A 20438-nucleotide genomic window follows, 5' to 3' on the forward strand; every position below is an offset into this window, starting at 1 on the left:
TGTATGATTTCCCTAAAAAGTCAAAATTCTATCCTTGTGTAATATTTTTTTTTATACAGGTGACCTGTGGTTGTATTACTGACTGTGACTGTGTCACTTTGGAGATGCTCATATTCATCCTGCCGTTGTCTGATGCTGAAGATATTTCCTAAATTTACAGGAAAGACTCCTACAAACAGCTGGAAACAACAATCTATATTTCAGAAAGTTCTCGGCCATAACAAGGTGCATAACTCCTGTTTCGAGGCACAACAGCGTGTCATGATCCTTCACACTCTCCACAAAAACTCAAATGTGTAATGTCATCTCTTTGGAAAACACGCTCCAGGACATTGCGCCCGTCCAAACAGCACAGGTTCACCTGAGTAAACGTCGTAGGGCAACAGCAACATTTGGCTGATTCTGAAACCTGTGCTGTGTGGACAACACATTGTCCTGAAGCAACAGCAGCCAGCTCAAAGCTTCCCCACTCTTTTTCCTTTGATTGCTCCAAACATTTGAGTTTTCATGGACAATGATATAAGGCTTTGTCGTGTACAGCTATGCCCCAAAATGGGAGTAACAGACTTTACTTCTGGGTGAGGCCAAGAACTTTTTGAAGTAACCTCGTATGTGTATTTGTTTTCATCAACTGAAAGCCTGCAAGCTGTGTCTTCTGCTTCACCTGCTTGGTGAAGTTTATGAACCAATGTTGGCGCTGAAATGTGGAAAAATCCAGATGTTCAGACTTTGCCCTCTGTGCAGAGGAAGCCTGTTTAATCTATATAACTGTGTTTGTTTCCATGAAGGAAGGGCTCTTAGGCTTCCTCTTATTTGGGATGAGGTTTGTTGGGCAGCGTGAGAGTTGGCAGCTGTGAGTGAAGAAATACTTCTAACATAAACAGGATTTACTTTACTGGCATTGTCTGTCAGACGAGAAACTTGACATGGACTTCATGTATGTGCAGTAGAATGGGAGTCAGGTCATGGTTAGCCTTGTTTAGCAAGTAAAAACTTGAAGCTGGTAAGAACACCTAGCTTTCTTCAAAGAATTTCACACTACCTGGCAGGAAACATGTTTCCTATAAACTCTATATCCTGCTAGTGCAAGATGGTAGCTTCTCATGAATTTCATTATTTAATCACACACTTAAACTGATGCAAGGCGTTCGAAATTGCTTCTATTTGGTCGCATTTCTGTGCTTTTCAGCATCTAGTCAGAAGAACTGGACTTTCTGAATGCTATCTAACCTTTTGGACCACAAAATCTGGATCTCTGAAGTTTTCACAGAGCAGAGTGGAGACGACAAGAGAGACTGAGAAGAAAATGAAACATGCTGAATGAATAAAACACATGCAGCATGGCTTCAAAAAAGCATAACGATGAGCAAGTTGTCAACAGGTTGTTGGAAGATAGATTCAGCATGGTGAAACATCATGGTGGGAAAAATTTAGAACATGATGATTCCAGGTGACTTTTAAATGAAGAGTGAAAATTTTAGACTATATTATACTGTTTCCATAGTGGTGTAGGACTTACAGTGAAAATTATCCCACAATGAGGAAAAATATAAGACCAAATGAAAGGCCGAGAAACTGCTTAAAAGTGGGAACTTTCTCCAATATACTTTAACTTAACCTCAGACAGACACAAAGCTTTATTCCTTTAAGTGTTGAACTGTTCCTTTAAAATCAGCCCTTCCAGCTGAGAACAACCCCAACTCACTGATCTGGCACAGCAGTACTGACCTTGGCACTGCTGCAGCACCTTGCTGTGCCATGCATTGTTGCCCTATGCTGCGTGGTTGCACATGCCTCCCAAAGATTTCTATCCCCCGAATCATCCAATCAGAAAGTAGTGAGATTAAGTGAGGTGTGCTGGCCGAGTACTAAACACTATCAGCTAACACAGGAATCACACTGAAAACATGTGCATGGACAAACTACTTATTCACGCACACAGATGCTGCTTCCAGCTGCCTCTTCTTCATCAGGAAGATTAGAAAGTTGCTCCGGTGTGTGACAACATGACAACTGCTGCTAAACAGCATAAAGACAGCTGACAGCCCCACAAAAAGCTAAGAAGTGGAGCTTGAGTTACGCTTTTTTCTTTTTTTGATGTCAAAAACAAACTTTCAGAATGAAATGTTAGAACCATCTTTCAAAACTTCACTATACACAAAAACAGCATTAACATTAATTATAATGTGAAAAGTTTAATAAATTATCATTTATTACATATAATAGCAAAAGGTATCCAATTCCAACCTAAATTTCCCTTGAAGTTAACAATTAATATGCATAGTTCAAACTAATGTTTCAATAAATGCAAATACAAATGTTTATGTATGTTGTATACATACTTCATTACATTAATGGTAATTCCATTTAAATTCAACCAAATCCGAATGACTTGGTGCAGCCTCAGCAGTGATGCAGGCGTTTATCTGACTCATGATGAAGAAGGAGTTGAGGTGGAAGGAGACCTCTGAACTCTAAAACTTGCCAACAGGTTTGACAGGTGATGATACCTTTACAAACAAACATTGAAACTACAGCATTTATTAGAACTAGAAACTGTCAAAACAGAAGGAATGTTCAGATTTTGAGCTTTAGTTACACTAATTACGTGTTTGTCATTGGGAAAATCAAACCATATATAAACTGTTTTGTTTAACCACGCTCTGAAAAAACGAACAAAAAAAAAAAAACAACCTAAAACCAAGACTAAAATTTGGAAAACTTAAAAGTGTAAATAGCAAATATCTATGTGGTGTGCCTCCATTTTTTCATTGTTGGTAACACCTGTGGACACTTGGAGAAACACTGGATTTGTTGATTCCAGGATTTTTTCCATTTCTTGCAAAATAATAATAAAAAATGCTTCTTCCTTTTTTTAACGATGTATGACATAACTGTGTCATAATGCACTGAAGACATTTCTGAGTTCTTTCTACTTCTAGCATGGTCACAGTTGTGTTGCTTCCATAGAGGCGCAGGACTTAATGTTTCAGTAAAGAAGTAGCTCACAGTGAGGAAAAATGTGACAGGAGCAACAGACGCCCAAGAACCCGAACCAGAAATTCTGAAGGTTGATTACTTAATTATTCATTTTTATTATCTACAGATGGCACAGAGTAGATCAATATTTAAAATGCAGTTTTATTTTCAAAAAAAGGTAAAAATTGCTTTATGATTAAATCTTTCAGTTCTATTCTAATCAAACATCACACTTTCATTGGATGAGGGAATTCAAAACCAAAAAAAGCCAAGAGGATACAAAAAGAAGACAAGAGTGAAGAGCAGAAAGGTTTGGAATGTGAGGTGAAAGTTCAGCAGGTCCTGTGGCAGCAGTTACGGCAGTAAATAACTCAGACTGTGTGGATGCGGCGGAGATGAAGAGGGTGCCTGCATGGATTACACTAACGAGCTAAACAGGATTGTGCTAGATTACAGAGGATTACTGAAGGGTAAGCCCAGGTCTGATGGTGCTGGCCAAGAGGTCATGAGGTGGGCCGCGTGGAGGGGAGGGCTCAGGTAAACGCACATACATGTTTGTACATGTGCACACAAACAGCCCACAACAGCAGCAATTCAGCGGTGCTTGTTACAAGTCTGTTAATGTTTCTCTGAAGCTCCGCTAAAAAAATGTCTTTAAAAATTACAAATAAAAGCCCTTAAGAGTTCGGTAGATAGGAAACTATCATCTTCATTGTGCACAAATTTGTCAGTATACAGTGCCTATAAAAAGCATCCAATTGAAAATTATGTTGACCATGATTCAGTGCTGAAAAGTCATGTCATGTGGCAACAGACATCCTGCACATGGGCACTAAGCGCCACAAAGTCTCGGTCATGGCAGCCATTTCTAACAAAACTGACACAATGCTCTCAGCAGATGAACACAAAGTTAAAACTGCCTATAGACTAAGCAACTGCCTATTCAGGTCGCTACAGTATCAAACCCAACACAACCGGGTACTACAGCTAATGTACAAGACATTGTTTCACATAAATATCCACTGTCATCTGCCGTAGCGGTTAATGTATTTTTAGTAGATTCATTTACAAACGACAGTTAATCAATTATCGATTGATCATTAAAATCCTGACCTTACAGTAAAATTAATTATGAAATTAATCTAATTAATTTGGATTAATTTATAGTTGGATTAATTTGTATATAAGTTACCACCTACAGCATGGAGTTAAACCTGACGGAGTTTGAAGCTGCGACTCTAAAAACATACATTAATGCTGAACCAGTCTAAAGATTCCCTGCATCCTCAAGAGTATTATTTTTATTTTGAAATCTACAAAATTCGATGGCTACCAGCTGACAAGAGCTTTAGTTTGTTGTCTGGAAGGGCTTCAGTGGAAAAAAAACAGAATCTTGGTTGATTGAATCAATCGATTGGTTGGAATGTACTCTACATATTCATGTTTGCTATTATATATATTAAATTGTACGATGTACATGAGAGCTCAATACAACAACAGTCCATTACGGCAAAAACATTTACGTTCAAAAATGCACATGACTAAAATATTATTTGCAGTGCTGGTTTATACAATCCAAAAGGCTACATCAAGTTAAAAGGAAAAGGTTAGATTTAGGCCTTGCAGATCTTTGTTAAGGTTGGCAGAAGTCCTTAAGTCACTTAAGACTTGTTTACTAGCAGTATTCTCATTCATTTCTGTCCTCACTGCCTGTGTCAAGTGATTACACAAAGTCAGAGCAGAGAGGAGCTCAGAAACCAACAAGAGGATAGGAGATTGTAAAATGAATTCATCGACTAGCTGTTGTCTATTAAATAACCTACAAATCACTTTGAATACATTTTTAAATAAAATTAGTCTAAATTCTGTGTGTGCAGCTTCTTAAATGTGATTATTTTTTGGTTTCTTTCTTTGACAGTCAACTGAATTTGTCACTATTTTCCAAAGTCACCCTGGGCTTGGGACAATAGTGCAGGGTCTCAGCTACATCAGTGCATTATTCTCCATATTTATTATTACTGTAGTGTCTCACTATGTCATTATCAGCCTAAGTATGTATTAGAGTCGGGTTAAATTGTATTTCATATACGTATTGTAGGCATTATCACACCATGACTAACATCGTAGGCTCTTAACCCCAATATTTGAATCAGTTAGGTATATTTGTAACACTATTCATAATCTTTTTTACTAGACAGCAGGTTGGCGCAATGGCTGGTTAAGTGTTAAATGTGTTATATAAAAAAAAATTGAAGTTAGTAAATAAGTGCTTCCGGTTTTCTTGAAAGTATTCCTATAATTTGCATCAAATAGCAGAAATTACAAAATTTTGAGTATATTTTCTTGGAAACTGACTAGCTGAAAAATAGTGTGTTGTGTTGTTAACGGGTGGTCCCTAATTGGAGAAAAGTGAAGTCTTGTCATCACTGCGCTAATCAAGTTAGCGAAAATCTTCCTACAATTTGTATAAAACTGTCTCTGTAATCAGTAACATGACTTTTGGCTGATTCCAGCTCTGTCAGTGTCACAGCTCCACACTGCTGTATGCACACTTGACTTGTGGTGGCTTAAATGTGACGTTGGTGTCATGGTGCGATTAGCTGGGTGTGAGCGTGCGTTTGCATGTGTAGTACACTTGCTATTGTGTTCTCCTAACACTATTACGTAACTCAAAGCAGACTGAGGATTGCTCTAGTACACACTGTATCACTGTAAAACATACTTTCACACAAACTGTTTTGCAGTCAGTCTAACAAACATACACCTGCATTATGTTTTAGATCAAACTGCTATAACAGCAGTCAGACTTCAGACACATCTACATCCACATTTTACTGGGACAAACTTAACACAGGCTGTAACAACATAAAATGTTCTAATTGTAGCTTCCTTTACTAGACAAAAATGACTAACAAAGACCTCACTACTGTTTAAATCAATTTCTTAAAAACACTGTTGTCACTCTCCAAGACATGACAAACTACAAATTATCAGATATTTTAACCTGTTTTTTGTTTTTTTGCTATTTGGTTCATAGTAACTACAAACTAGTTTTGCCAGTTAAACACGAAAGCCTTTCGTAAAATGGTTGCTAATTACTCCGCCAAGGAAGGCAGTGGAGTTATGTGATGATCAGAATCGGTTTGTTTGTCTCTTAGCAACATTACTCAAAAACGGATCAACAGATTTGCATGGAATTTTCAGAGAAGGTCAGAAATGACACAAGGACTAATTGATTAGACTTTAACAGTGATGCAGTTTATAGATCCACAATTTAGTATCATTGATAATGGTACGGAATTACTGTAACTATGACAATATGTAAACACTACGTCAGCTGCCTGCTGACAATCACATGAGTGCAATCCTACTACAAATCCACCGCTGTGGACTTAATGGGATTTATCCATCAGAAATGGTACCAGGAATGAGCAGCCTTGGCAGAGTACTGCGCTCTCTGAGTGCTTTTCTAGTTACATCTGCTAACAGGAGTGGATTACATTTTATGGTGTGGTATCAGTATAACACAATATCATTCGACGCAAGTTACATCAGCCAACTGTTTTGGTCTTCGAACTGGTAGAAATAAAAGAACGTCCAAGTTCGGGCTCTTCTACATTTACTACTAGTGATATACTGTTTTATGGTTTACTCTGTTTGGAAGTCCTCAATGGTTTAGCTCTACAACAAGTCAAATCTAGTTCTAGTGTGCGTGCAGCATACATGTACTGTACTTACGTCCACGATGTCAGAGTTAGTCCGGCTCTCGTGTGGCTCATTGTATTCGGTGTATTTGAGCAGAACTTTGTCCATGTCGGTGCTGGCGTACTGAAACAGCTTGTTGGTGCTGTTGAAGATGATGAGGGCGATCTCGCAGTCACACAGCACGCTCAGCTCATATGCTTTCTTCATTAGGCCAAACTTACGCTTCGTAAACGTCACCTGGAGAAAAAAAAACTAACTATGAGATGTCTGTATCTGTGGATTTACCACTGCTAAATCACTCTAGGTTTACTGTGAATTAGTTCCATCTAACTCAGTTTACCCTATTAAGCAGTTTGTAAATCATGACTCTGTATTCCTAGCTAGCTGCATAGTTTGATGGTTGGTTGAACACTTTGATCCAGAAATATCTCAACAACAATTAAATTGATTATCAGAAAATTTGGTTCAGACATTCATGTTCAGTAGACGATAACTAATGGTCCTAACGATCCTCTGACTTTTCCTGTAGTGCCATTAAGTCAACATCTGAATGTGTTCAGTACTTTGGTTTAAGACCAGATACCTGCTAAGTTAATAATACTCCCATCATCCTCAGCTGCATTTTTTGTTTAGCGCAAGCAGAAAATTCAGATGAAGTGCCTTACAAGACGCTGGCTCGAAAAAACAAAAAACATCAAGCTGCATCATAGTTTCCCTAGAATTTCTGAGCCGATATATTTTCAACAAGTTGTTTTGGTCTCGATTGCTAAATTCAGTCCCTCTGATCGGTGTGCTGGTGGTCATTTTGGAAAAGATGTCGTTGTTAATTACATTCCATGGCTACTGACTGACAGTTTTGATTGGCAGTTTTGTCTTCGGTTCCTGAACTCATCCCGTCTCTGACTGTTGGAGCTTCTATTTAAAGAAAAGCTTTTTTTATTGACACGCAGCTCTATTGCATTTGTGGTTCAGGAGTTACACGTGTTACTGCCCACTGCTGAAATCAGCTCTCCTTGGAACGCAACTGAACCCAAACTATAACCATTTATGAAACTTACTTTGCTAAATCTATTTAACGCAGAAATATAAATTAAGTTTGAGTGAAGACCTACTGACCCTCAACATGTAAGCATCATGCTAACATTGCTAGCATTTAGCTCTAAGTGCCGACTGTACCGCTGCAGACCTGCTAGTATTGCTGCAGGTTTGAGGACGTCCACTGATTTTCAATTTGTTTCAGAACTTTAGCATTGAAATTATACTGCCACTGAAAATATTGTAATGACTTATAGATTACATGTTCAGAGCCTTATTGATGTTCATTTTGTAAAGAAATGAACAGAAACCAACAGCTGTATGACACTGCAGGAAAAACAGTTCAAATCGGGGATGTTCTGATCAGGTTTATTTGTCCCCAATGTTATACAAGTCATTTACTCCTTAGTGTCTGCTGTTACCCAATACCATTTTTCGAGGTAATACACACTTTGTGTATCTCTTACTGTTTAACATTATAGCTACTTGGAAAGGCCAGCAGTTCCACGTTGGCAAGCAACGAGCACTGTGGGGTTTTAGCAGCACATGAAAGTCTTCTGTGAGGTTTCATGACATCCGGTCAACATGTATGTGCTAACTTAAGCCAGTATCAGCTAGAATGATGAAATGCTGCTGTATCATGTGTTTGTAGCTTAAAACTGTGACATCAACAAAGGCCATATGTCCAATGTGTCCAGATTATGCTAAATAAATAAATAAAAACAATAAACCAATTATTAATTAATAATGTTATGTAAAGTTAATCAAATTTGTGACAGCTGTGTAACAGTGGAGATCATGCTCAGGGCCGACTGGCTGACCCTGGTGGTACATCCTAAGATAAAATATTAGTGTACTGTCTGGAGAATACACCAATCAGCCATAACACTAAAACCACTGACAGCAGAAGAGTTTAACATTAATAATGTAACTACAATGCAATGTTCTGGTGGGAAGTCTTGGGATTTGCATTTATCTGGATGTTACTTTGACACACATCTTAACTTTGTTGCAGATCAAACACACACTGAGTTGTGTTTTACAGCTCCACCTATTGATTGGTTCTGATCGCTCTGAACTCACTGAAGTCATAATATTCCTTCGTCAAAGCTATAAATATGATCAACTGGTGAAGAAACCCAAGCAGTCAGGCTGTAAACCAACAAGCAATTTATCCAGATGATCTGAACCTCGTCATTTAGAGATAAGGTAATGATCCCTAATTGCACAGGAAAACTGTTCACACTGGAATAAAATGAAGCAGTAAGATGATTTTTTTACCATCACATTCTCTTCGATGTAATTTTGACTAACCTGGAGGTTTGATCATGTGATCATTTGCTTGTGTTTGGACTATTTTTAGCACCACCGTCATTTTCCCACATCTCAGCCATTACTATCTCAGGCATTAAAATCAAACTCACATTGGATGAAACTGCAGTTTTCATACAACTATCTAAAGTTCAAGTAGTTCTTGCATGGTGTTTTTTTTTTTGTTCCTGTAATATTTTTCCTCACTGTGGGCTCATTTTTCACGGCAGTATAGTCCTGCACCCCTCTGGAAACAGCACAACCATGGACAGAAGTAAAGATACAGACACAGAAGATACGGATAGAATAACAGAAATAATAAAAAGAAAAAGCAGAATTTATTTGATTATTTAAAATTTTACAAAAATTGAATAAAGCTGGAATCAACATGCACATTATTTTTTAGAATAGATCCTTACCTATATACATTTTTACAGTGGTGGATGCATGGTGAATGGTGAATGCATCTTCCAACAAATTGCTCCTCTGTTTCTGAGTTATGCTGCATTTATTTTAATGATCCAGTAGGTTTTATTTTCCTCTCAGTCTCTCTAGTCATTTCCTCTCTGGTCTGTGGAAACACTGCCTGCAGTTCAACTGAAAATTCTGAATTTTTGACTGTAAGTCACAACTGAGTTAGCATGACTACACAGTTGTGCAGACAAATGCAGAATTATTGTTGTTAACAGAATCAGTTTACAGCAAACTGTTTATTTTAAGATTATCTTGTTGTCAACTTTCCAGATAAAACTGTCCCACATTTCTGGCTATCATGCCTCTCAAACCAACTGGTGACATTTTGGGGTTCAGAGAATTAATAAATGAATGCACACTGTGGGTATAGCCTCAGCTTTTTGTTGCTTTTTCCTGTTTATGGTCTGTGGGGTTCACAGCAACACATTTTCTCAAATCAAATGCTTCACCACCAAATCCTCAGAGTTTGGATGTTTTTTGCTGTTTTTATTTTGTCTGTCTGAGTGCAAATAGTTAGACAAAAACTAGCATTACAATGATTAATATGAACTACTAAACTAGTTGCTAATATTTTGAGAATTGTTTGAGTGATCTTTAAACAAAAGTCTTAATTCTTTGATTGTTACTTTTTCAAGGTGAAACTTTTGTGGGGGTTTTCGGCCGATGTGGCAGTAAACTGAATGTCTCTGGGTTGTGGACAAAAGACATTTGTCACATTGGACTTTAGGAAACACTGATCTATACACTTCCAAACTTTCACACTTTAGAGACCAAACAAGTAATCAGTTAATCTAGAAAATAATGGTTTTGTCAAGCCAACATGAAGAAACTGCTGTAAACAGTCATTCGCTCACTCTTTCTCCTTTTTTTTTTACACTCAAAGACAACAGCAGCTGCTAACAGTGCAGACACTCTGGCTGATATCATGTGATGCTCACACTCAGTGACTGTATGGAGAGGATCAGTACAACACAGCAGCAGAGTGACAAAGGCAAACTGTTGATGGGAGTTTTGCATGGCTGCATTGTCACACACAAGTGCACACATATGAACACACACACACAGTTCCTCTCTTCCTGTTATGTCAGGAAATGCAGGCCCATGTGCTTCCTGACCTCCGTCACAGAACTGACCTCACTGTCCTCTACTGGACCGTACGATGGTACCAACGCTTCTCTGTGAGGAGGAGGCTGCTGCTTTATCCTTTACAGGGATGGATATATATATATATTTTTATAGTTAACCATTTGAACACCACAACCTGTCGGCAGGTTTAAAAGGCATATCTTTGTAAAAAAAAAAAATCATCAAAATTACACCGCATATCAGACAGAAACTGCAAAAAGAGAAACGTCTGATTTTCAATTTTTTGACAACACATGAATTACTCATGTGTGATGTACAGATCGGAATCCAAACCAAATCTTGAATTAAAATTGTGGTAATTCGTTAAAACACTTTATTCATCACGTCTCATTCTTAAAAAATAAAACAAGTCCTGTACCAAAACTAAATGCTGAACTCTCTGTACACATTAAAACCATAAAGTTTTGACTGACTCAGTTGTGCCCAACAGTCAAAGCTGCATTCAAACAATGTAAATAGTTAAATATCTACAGCAACACCTGTGGACCCTTGGAAAAATGTTGCACATGATGATTCCAGTTTTTTTTTTTAAATTGTCAGAGAAATTTAACATTTTTTTATTTTATGATTTATAGCATTCTGATTGGGTCACACTGCACAGACAACATTAGTGCTCACTATACTGCCATGGTTGTGTTGGTTCCATAGAGGTGCAGGACTTTATATTGCATCGATCCAGCTGCTTTTAATTCAGATTTGTGCTCAACTTTTGCTGTTTACTGCTGTTGCTTGAGTCTGAGTGACTCTGAGGTTACTGTGAGTGTGTGTGTTTGCTTACATGTCTATTCCGTTCATCCATAATCCGAGCTATCTGTATCTTTTTCCTCCCCATCTTTGCAATTTTTCCTGTTCCTCTTCCTCTCTCCTTTATCACAAGTCTCTTCTGGCTTCTTCAATTAACTTCCAGGTCTTTGCGTTATTTTCACTTCTCAATCCCAAACTGCTGGCTGGCTTCTGCAGAGAAAGGAGAAAACGAAACACGACGATATTAAAAAAGAAAAACTAAGGTGAAGAACTGTTACACACTTCTGAGTGCAGGATTTTCCAAAGATAATGTCAAAAAATCACCAGCCTCTTTTATAGAAGAACCTATATGGACAGTAGATTATATTATCAATCAATGGGATGTATTAAAATGAGAAAATACATAATTTCCTGTCGCACACATGGATGAGAGAAGACCATAAACAGGTTTTTTAGATTTCTACATAGACTCATTGCCAGGGCGACACGAACAGAAAAAAAACATAAAAACAAAACAAACACAAACCTGTATGAACGCTTCATCTAATTACAAAAACTGGCTTGTGTGTGGGTGTCATGTCGTGCTTTGGTGAAGAGTTCAACCGCCATGCACGCACAGACAGGCAGCATATTGTGTGTTTTTCATGTCGCTGCTGCTGGATCCCCCTGACACACCCAGAGAGCAGCTTCCTCAGGGGGTTAACTGTATGCTCAGGAGGAAGCGAAACAACCTTGCATGTCAAAATGCAAATAATACACATGGAGCTGTCTGCCTCTGTTATACGCTGCATAAAACAACAGCTGCAGCTTCTGAGAAACCACACTTTAAGATGGGAATTTAACCGCTCGCCAGAAAACTTCCTCTGTGGGTGGAGCTGAATGAGGACAAGCTAGCGGGAAACACCTCGACTGTCACTAAAGTCTGCTCAGTCAAGATTTTTATAATCAGGATTCAGTGAGTTTGAATTTTTATAAGGATATCACATTTTGATAGATATTTTCACATGTGCATAAAAAAAGCGCTACTCAAGAAGATGTAGAGTCAGCCTCCGTCATTTGAGATGCGGACACAAAACGAAGTTCTGTAAAATATTTTAGCGGAATTTTGAGGACTTCATATGTTTTCGGAGATGGGAAGTTTTGTTATCTTCACCCTCAATAAAATGTTGTACGTGGAAAGTTTGGACACACCTTTTCATTCAATACTTTTTATTTTGTTATTTCCTGCATTGTAGATTAATACTGAAGACGTCAAAACTATAAAAGAATACACATGGAATTATGTTGGAAACAAAAAAGTGTTAAGCTTTGATATTAATCTACAATGTAGAAAATAATACAAATAAATAAAAATCATTGAATGAGAAGGTGTGTCCAAACTTTTAACAGCTTGTATATGTGCAGAACAGAAATCAGTCCTGCATGTTCTGGTTGACTTGTTTAGTGGTTATAGCACTAACCATGACGTGTTTCATTAAACATACATATTTATCACAATGTCTGTTGCATTATCATCAGTTTCTCTACTGATTTTGATGAGGCTGGGTGGAAGGCACTGATAGACTGAGGTACCTGCAGCTGCTATTCTGACCAGTCCAAACTAGATTATACTGGATATCTCTAATTATTGTTTTGACTGGTCAGTATGACGTTACAGTTATGTAATTTGAATTTCTTACAGTCAGTCTATACAACAAAGCTGGTAAATGTTAAAGCGTATTGCCACAGATGGCTTAAGGCATGACATGAAGCCATACTTGTTTGGTCAACAGGCAAAGCCAATATAATGAGGGGTCTTCTTAAAGTCAGTATAGCAGGATCTCTGTGTCTCAGTGAAAACACTCTTGTGCATGTAGTATTTGTCTGTGTGTGTGTTTATGTGTGCCATGTGACATGCGTCTCACTCCTGAAGTGCAGCTTAAGAGCTCTGCTCGCTGAGTTAACTGGATGTTCACGCGCAGTTAAATGGATGTTCACACACTCTGCGACAGACACAAACACACGACACACACACTCGGCAGGTTTTCTTGGCAGCTTTTGTGTCATCGTCACAGTCGGCAGGGCGACGACAGCAGAGCGTGACTGCTTTCAGGAGGTGGTGGCCCTCAAGCACACGGGCTGAAACCAAGAACGAAACGAGGACTCACGAAGTGACGAAGGTGTGTGCGCTCTGAACAAAGAGCAGAAAATCAATCCTTTTAAAGTTGGCACAGTTTGGTCTGATCAAGTAATTACCAGCATCGTCATTATTCATTATACAAGAGCTAAGTGGCAGCGATTGTTTTCAACATTTCTTTGGTTACATAAAAACAGACCATAGTGCTCAACCACAACCAAACCATAGCGAGTCCAAATCAAAAAATGGGTTTGCACATTGAAATCTACTGGATATTTTCTTTTGTCTACTTCAATTTTAGACTAAATGATTGGAGAAAAGTATCTAGCTGTGATCTTTGACTGACACTGTGATTTAACTTTATAAAGTCAAATTTCAGTTCAGTATTCACCATGTAACAAATGCAACACATACAGTTACATCTAAGACATGTTCAGGCACACTGGGTGTCTTTCAAGAGAAAAGCTTCTGAAAAAGTTAACTTTGATACTGAGAGATGAGATTTTTGGGGTTAAATCAACAACCAGAGAGGGGCTGAGAGCTTGATATACAACTATGTATTGAATCCAGCCAGTGGCCTGACAAGCACATCCTCTGAAATGTCGCTGCACATTGTGGCTATGCAGACTGCAGTAACTGTGACTGGTCCGCTTGGTTGTAATATGCTGTGTTTGTACAACATGATGATTTGTCTGTAGTCAAATGTGTAACAGGGTGTAACTGTATCTTTTTTCCTCATAACTTTGCTCATGATAAAGCTGAACAACTAGGGGAAAATAATAATATTCCAAATGAGATTTTTTGATTATAGTTTGATTTTAAATGTACTTTTTAAAGTCTAGTGCCAGTTTAATATTCACCGTGTAAGAGATTTAAAGTGTGATAGAACATCACCACATCAGAAATGTGACTGTCACACAAGGAGAATGACAGAAATTTGAAAAACAGTTTAAATCCTAGGGTTGACAAGTTGTGTTACATGTATCCCCACTTGTAGCCGATGATCTGCTAATAGTGTTGTTTTACATTCCAGTTCAAAGCTCTAGAAGTAAGTATCTTACAGGGTTTGTACAGGTGCAATTCCTACAGCCAAGCCCTTTTTATGTCAACGCCTACTGCAACGTAAACTCTAAAGTGTTGTGAACGCTTTGTCAGAGCACCAACTGTTGTCTATGAGTTACAGCATGCTAGCAGAGTTATCCTTTAAAGCTGCAGACACTGCAACTGGTCTGAATTGTGAATAATGTTTTTCCTCACACAAATGTTCTAATTCCTGCAGCCAGAACCTCAGGCTGTCACACCGTTTGGATCAATCGACCAGCCGCTGACAATCCTATCAACTATAATTCGAACAAGATGGCCATGTCCTCAGTGTTCACAGAAGCTGAGAAATTTGTTACTGGCAGCTCTAAAAATCAAATTGCACCTTCTGTTGTTAATGTGTCATTTCAGTTCATTCTAGGAATGATGCCCTTTTTATTTAAACTGCCTAAATCCCCTAATTTGCATCAGGTTTAAAAGAGATGCTATCTTTTTTTTAAAAAAAGAACTACTTTAAAATAAGGCCAGAAACTGTAAAACTGAGACAACTGAATTGTCCAGATGTCTAGTTACGTATGACACACGGTTCTATCTGGAAAATAACCAAATCTAAGATTACACCATGGCATTTCATCAAAATCACCTTATTCTACACATCTTGTTTAAAAATTCATCAAACAGAAACACATACTGTGAAGCAATGACTGACTTAGCTGTGACTAACACTCATGGGACAAAAATTCAGAGAGTTATCAGCTGAGCTGCAGGCTGTGTTTACACAGAGCAGAGGGGAGACGAGTATGGAAACTAATTAAAAGTGTAAACAGCAAAATATCAGTAGTATGTCAATCCACTTCATTTTTCCTGTACTAGTAACACCTGTGAATACTTTTAAAAATGTTGGACATGTTTATTGCAGGCTTTTTTTTTTAGATTTCTGTAAAATAAATAATCCAAAAAAATCTACTTTTTTAGTTGTTTTTTTTTGGTAATTTATGGCATTCTAACTGTGTCACAGTGCAGAGAAGACTTTGAGTTCTCTCTACTTCTTGCCATGCTTGTGCTGTTTACATGGAGGTGCAGGACTTTACACTACTGTTGAAAACGAGCCCACAGTGAGAAAAAACACTTGCGAGTAAACAGCTCAGAGCCTTTAGTTACCGACAGTCTCTGACCTTTTACAGTATGAATTGTGGTCAATTTGGTGTATTACTAAAGCTATTTTACATGATTTTAAAGCCAAGGTTTTTAGTTTTGCACTGCTGGTTGGACAAAACAAACTTGCAATGCATATTTGCACTCTAAGAAATAAGGAACATCAATCACTATCGACTAATGTAATAATCAGCTGCAGCCATAATGAAGCACATTGTGTAATTTTCTCCACCTCTTTTATTGTCTGGAATGCACCAACTGACAGCTTCTGACATGAAGCCATAATTGGCGTGTTTTGCCATAACAAAAACAAAAAAAAATATTACGAGCAGCGATGCAATAGTATCAAAATGATCTGCAGCAAGCAGCAACACGCTGGTGGCAGAGTGAATATCTAGTGTGTGAGTCACGCTGAGCCTTCCTCGCTTCAGGACAACACTACAAGGATCAACGCGGTTTAAATTTAGAGTGCTCACCGACAAGCACACTCAGCATGCTGCAGCAAAGAGAGGGAATTTTAGGCCGAGGAGTTGTGCTTAAAACAATAAGAATCAAGCGTTTGGAGGTGTAATTTAATGCAGAGTTTGATCTTCTGCAGCATGACGGCAATTCTCCACCCACCTCACCCTCCGCGTACAAACCTCCTCACTATTTTTAGACTCAGTGTGAAACAGAAGGACTCCAAAAATAAAAGAATGAACTTTTTACCCCAAACAACAATACGGCTGCTTTCTAATTCGTAGACTGAACAGCGAGCGGTGATGGAAATCAGTCGCCTCTCCTCAGCTGCTCCCTCACCGATTATTTCTCGACACACACACTCGGGCTGTGTCACTGAGTGTGCCTATGTGGTGTACATTTTCTGAGTGTCTACACAGCAGCTAATGGGTGACATGTGGTGGTGCCCTTGTATTCCTTGGCAGGACACTCTGCATGTCTGAGAGCCACAGAGGATGGGGGTGGGAGGAGGTTGTATGGGTGAGGACTGAGGGGGTAGGGGGGAGCTGGAGTCCATGCATAGAGGGTGGATGGACAGCTGGACCCATGTGACCCTCTAAGAGCCCGATGTTTAGCAAGTTTTTTTTTCTTAGAGCTACTGATTGATTAGAAAACAACAAAGAGCAGCTTATTAAAGTTTAATGAGCAGAGCATTAACCCTCTGAACCCTGGGTGTTTTCTGCTCTCGTCACATTTTTCCTCATTGTGGGCTCATTTGTCAGTCTACGGAAACAGGACAACCATGGCTCTCTAGTAGAGAGAAATGTCTTCTGTGCAGTAGGACACTGTAATAATGTCAAAAAACAATAAAAAGTAGGATTTCTTTGATCATTACATCCTTACCTCTTGCTCTGTGTAAACACAGCCTGTAGTTCAGCCACAAAGTCTGTGAATTTTTGTCTCCTGACTTTTGATCACAGCCGAGTCAGTCGGCACATCGAAATGCGCAGAACTGTTTTATGTTTTTTACTTAAAGGGTCAGCAAACTTACAAGGTCCACACCAAAGGAAGCTTTTCTCTCACAGAAAATGCTGTTCCTTAACTGCAGGTTTTCCTTCCATTACTTATCTACATCACCATGTAACACATCTGTATATACCCTGCTATACCCACTCTTCCCCCCCGTCCTCATTTTCACCCAACCGGTCGGGGCATTTGGCCGCCTTCCCTGAGCCTGATTCTGAGTCTGAGGATTTTTTCCCCCGTCCCCATCTCAGAGTATTTTTTGGACCCTTCCCAAAGTCACTATAGGGAACTCAAAGGCATCTTTGGATTGTTGGGTTTTCTGTTCTCTGTCTGCAATTCGCCAGGTCTGTACCCTACTTGAAATGACATATGTTGCGAATATGCACAAAAGAAGCAAAACTGAACTGAAAAATAAATTGATTGCATTGAATATTGAAATGCATAACGCCTGACTAACAGCTAGGTAAGAAAGAGCAGTTGTTGCTGTCCAACATTATTTTCTCATTCTAGCTGCTTCTGTTAGACTTATATTATCTGCCTGTACTCACAAATCTGGGGTTACTAATCAACGTTAGTCTGGGTTTGGTCTGGTCAGCGGACCATTCAATGGACTTTTCAGGAGAGAAACCTTAAAGCAACAATATCTAAAATGGAGTGTTTTGGACGGAGGCAGAGAAGAGATGTATCAATGTACAGTATGTGGAAAATGTGTTCTTGAACATTATAGCATGCAAACTAGAGCTCTGCGAAGGATCAAAAATAAAATTATAAATCTGTAAAAGCGAAGAATATAGGCTCTGCAAAGAAGTTAAAAAAAAACAGTTGATTATTTCTACATTGAGTAGCAGAGCTGAATCATATTTGTGTCCACCTACAGATTGAAAGGCCGAGCTCCATTTTTGGTTTTCACTAGCTCCTGACAAAAAAAATGCTTTTGAACATCAAAAGATGCAAGCATATTTTGGTAGACCCCTCAAAATAAAACCAGAATCCTGTAACTGTGTAGACTGTGTGATATTTAACTCCTAAAAGTACCTGCTACAGGGTGTAGTACTTTTAGAAAGACTGGGAATACCTAGGGACATCAAAATTTCTTTCTCTGCCTGGAGGTTATTAAGTATCACAGGAGTCTTTGTCATGGTTCCCCTTCACTAACTAAACCCACACAATGGGTGGCACTGTCCTTGTGGGACAGTCACATTAATCTCCTTGCTATAACAGAACTTGCTAACACGCAGTGCTAGTGACCGCCTTATCTGGTAATTTCAATACTAAACAGTCAGATGCTCCTGCCACAAACTGGGTACTATGGCTAATCTGTGTTAGTTATCTAGTATAAGGTTTTGACAGATGCTAAATAATAAATGCCTCAGGTCAAATCCAAGGCAAAAAAAAATCTTTATCGGAACGTCCCTAGTTAAGAATCAACAGTATAATTACTCTGCCAAGGAATGAGGCAGAGTTATGTGATGATTGGCATACATTTGTCCTTCTGTTTGTGTGTCTGTCTGTTCGCAACATTACTCAAAAACGGACTAACATATTTGGATGAAATGTTCAGGGAAGGTCACAAATGACATAAGGACCAAATGATTAGATTTTGGCAGTACTATAAACCGCATCGGCTTATAGTCAGGATGCACGGATTTGTTAAAGATTTCTGTATCATTGCGAGACAGTTGCACAGTGTCACTGTAACTATAACTACAAGTGAATACGACATCAGCTGTCTGCTGATGATCACATGATTGCGATCCTACTACAAATCAACTGCTGCAGACCACAAAGTGTTCAAAGATTGCACCCATCAGAAGTCATAAAATGACTGAGCAGCCTTGGCGGAGTACTGTGGTCTCTGAGTGCTTTTCTTGTTTGTGTGATTTTGTCAGACTAGTTTAGCTACTACAGTTAACACCTTACGATATTTTAAAAACATACCTTACCATTACCTGACTAAAGTAAATATTAACAATCAACAACATTATATACTCTAACAAGTAACCTGACTAATTTAAACATTTGGCTTGTGAGCCTTCAAAATTATACATGAAAGACCAAACTAGTCCAAGGATGACTAGTAACAGTGGTTGTGTTCTGTTACATCCACTGTCTGATTTGTCTATTCTTTAGACAAAAGATGGTTTAAAGGAACATGTTAGTTCTCTGGAAAGTTCCTGGGCATTAGTGTCTACTACTAAAAGTTCTAGGGACTTTCTGGGGAATTGCCACTTTGAATTTTGGTTTATGGCTTGTAGTGCTGAACATTGCAGTTTGCTGAACTACACACATATAAAACATCTTGCACTTCTAAAAACCTGAATTTACAAACTAGTTGTTTTGAGGCCGGCAATAATCAGGATGGAGCAGCCCAAGAGACTTTACAGCAATGGAGTGACAACAACCCAGAGTCTAGACTGGTTTTGTTTTTCCAATGCTGCTGGTGTACTAATTTGCTTCATCAACCTGAGGCTATGGCCATGCCATGGAAATATCACAATGTCATAGAGAATGCTTTATTGGTAGTTCTTGGAAAATGGGTCATGGAACTTTTTGTGGAAGAGTACCTGATGAGTACTCAAACAAAGGCTCCCAACTGATTTCCAAAAACTTGTGTGTTGTCATGTCATCAGTCATGTTTGGATGTGTAATAGGAGGTGGAGCAATGTGACAACAAAGTTCAAAGTGTCTCATCAACTTCAAAAAACAAACACAGCCTAAATTACTGATTAAAGCCCCATTAAAGGTCTCACATGTAGACGCAGGAAACCTGATCTAATACATGTGGTTTTCTTAGGGACACCCCTCTATAAGCAGAGAATGAGTCACTTGTGGCATAGACACTGAACCACATGCTCCTTGCTCAGCATAAGTGAATGATATCACACTGATGTTTGCAGTGTCTTTACAAGGACACAGCCTTTCCCTTTGCACAAAGAAAATTTAACTGTTTTTAATTTGATTCAAACTAAAACAGACCCCAGACTGTGAAAATCTGAGCTTTGTAGAAACGTTGTCATATCAAGTTGCTTCGTTTTGTCAGACCAACCATCAAAGAACCCTAAATTGAGAACTTAAGATCATAGAAAAACAGAATCAATGTTATAGTTAAATTTAATTTAGTTGTGAAGTTGGGTTTCATTAAATTATTTTATACATGACACCCTACATCCTTCCTGTAGTCTAAACCAATAATTTGTAAAGCTCCTAATGCAAAGTTTATTGGTAGCAGCTTCTCAAATGTGAATATTACCTAGTTTTCTGTTTTTAT

General features: G+C 38.5%; 1 protein-coding gene across 5 annotated transcripts in view; it reads right to left on the reverse strand.

The window, feature by feature from the left end:
- LOC110957047 (myocyte-specific enhancer factor 2C-like) overlaps positions 1 to 20438 on the reverse strand; it is a 45157-nt gene that overhangs the window by 20152 nt on the left and 4567 nt on the right. For all 5 annotated transcript variants that reach the window (XM_022202865.2, XM_022202867.2, XM_022202869.2 and 2 more), the window contains 2 exons: positions 11429 to 11604; positions 6718 to 6921 (listed from right to left, as the gene is read on the reverse strand). In XM_022202865.2, coding sequence (XP_022058557.1) covers positions 6718 to 6921; positions 11429 to 11482 — 258 coding nt within the window. In that variant the 5' untranslated portion in view covers positions 11483 to 11604. The remainder of the gene's footprint in view (positions 1 to 6717; positions 6922 to 11428; positions 11605 to 20438) is intronic.

The sequence above is a fragment of the Acanthochromis polyacanthus genome, chromosome 18 (genome assembly GCF_021347895.1).
Source record: "Acanthochromis polyacanthus isolate Apoly-LR-REF ecotype Palm Island chromosome 18, KAUST_Apoly_ChrSc, whole genome shotgun sequence".
In the NCBI taxonomy this organism is placed as follows: domain Eukaryota; kingdom Metazoa; phylum Chordata; class Actinopteri; family Pomacentridae; genus Acanthochromis; species Acanthochromis polyacanthus.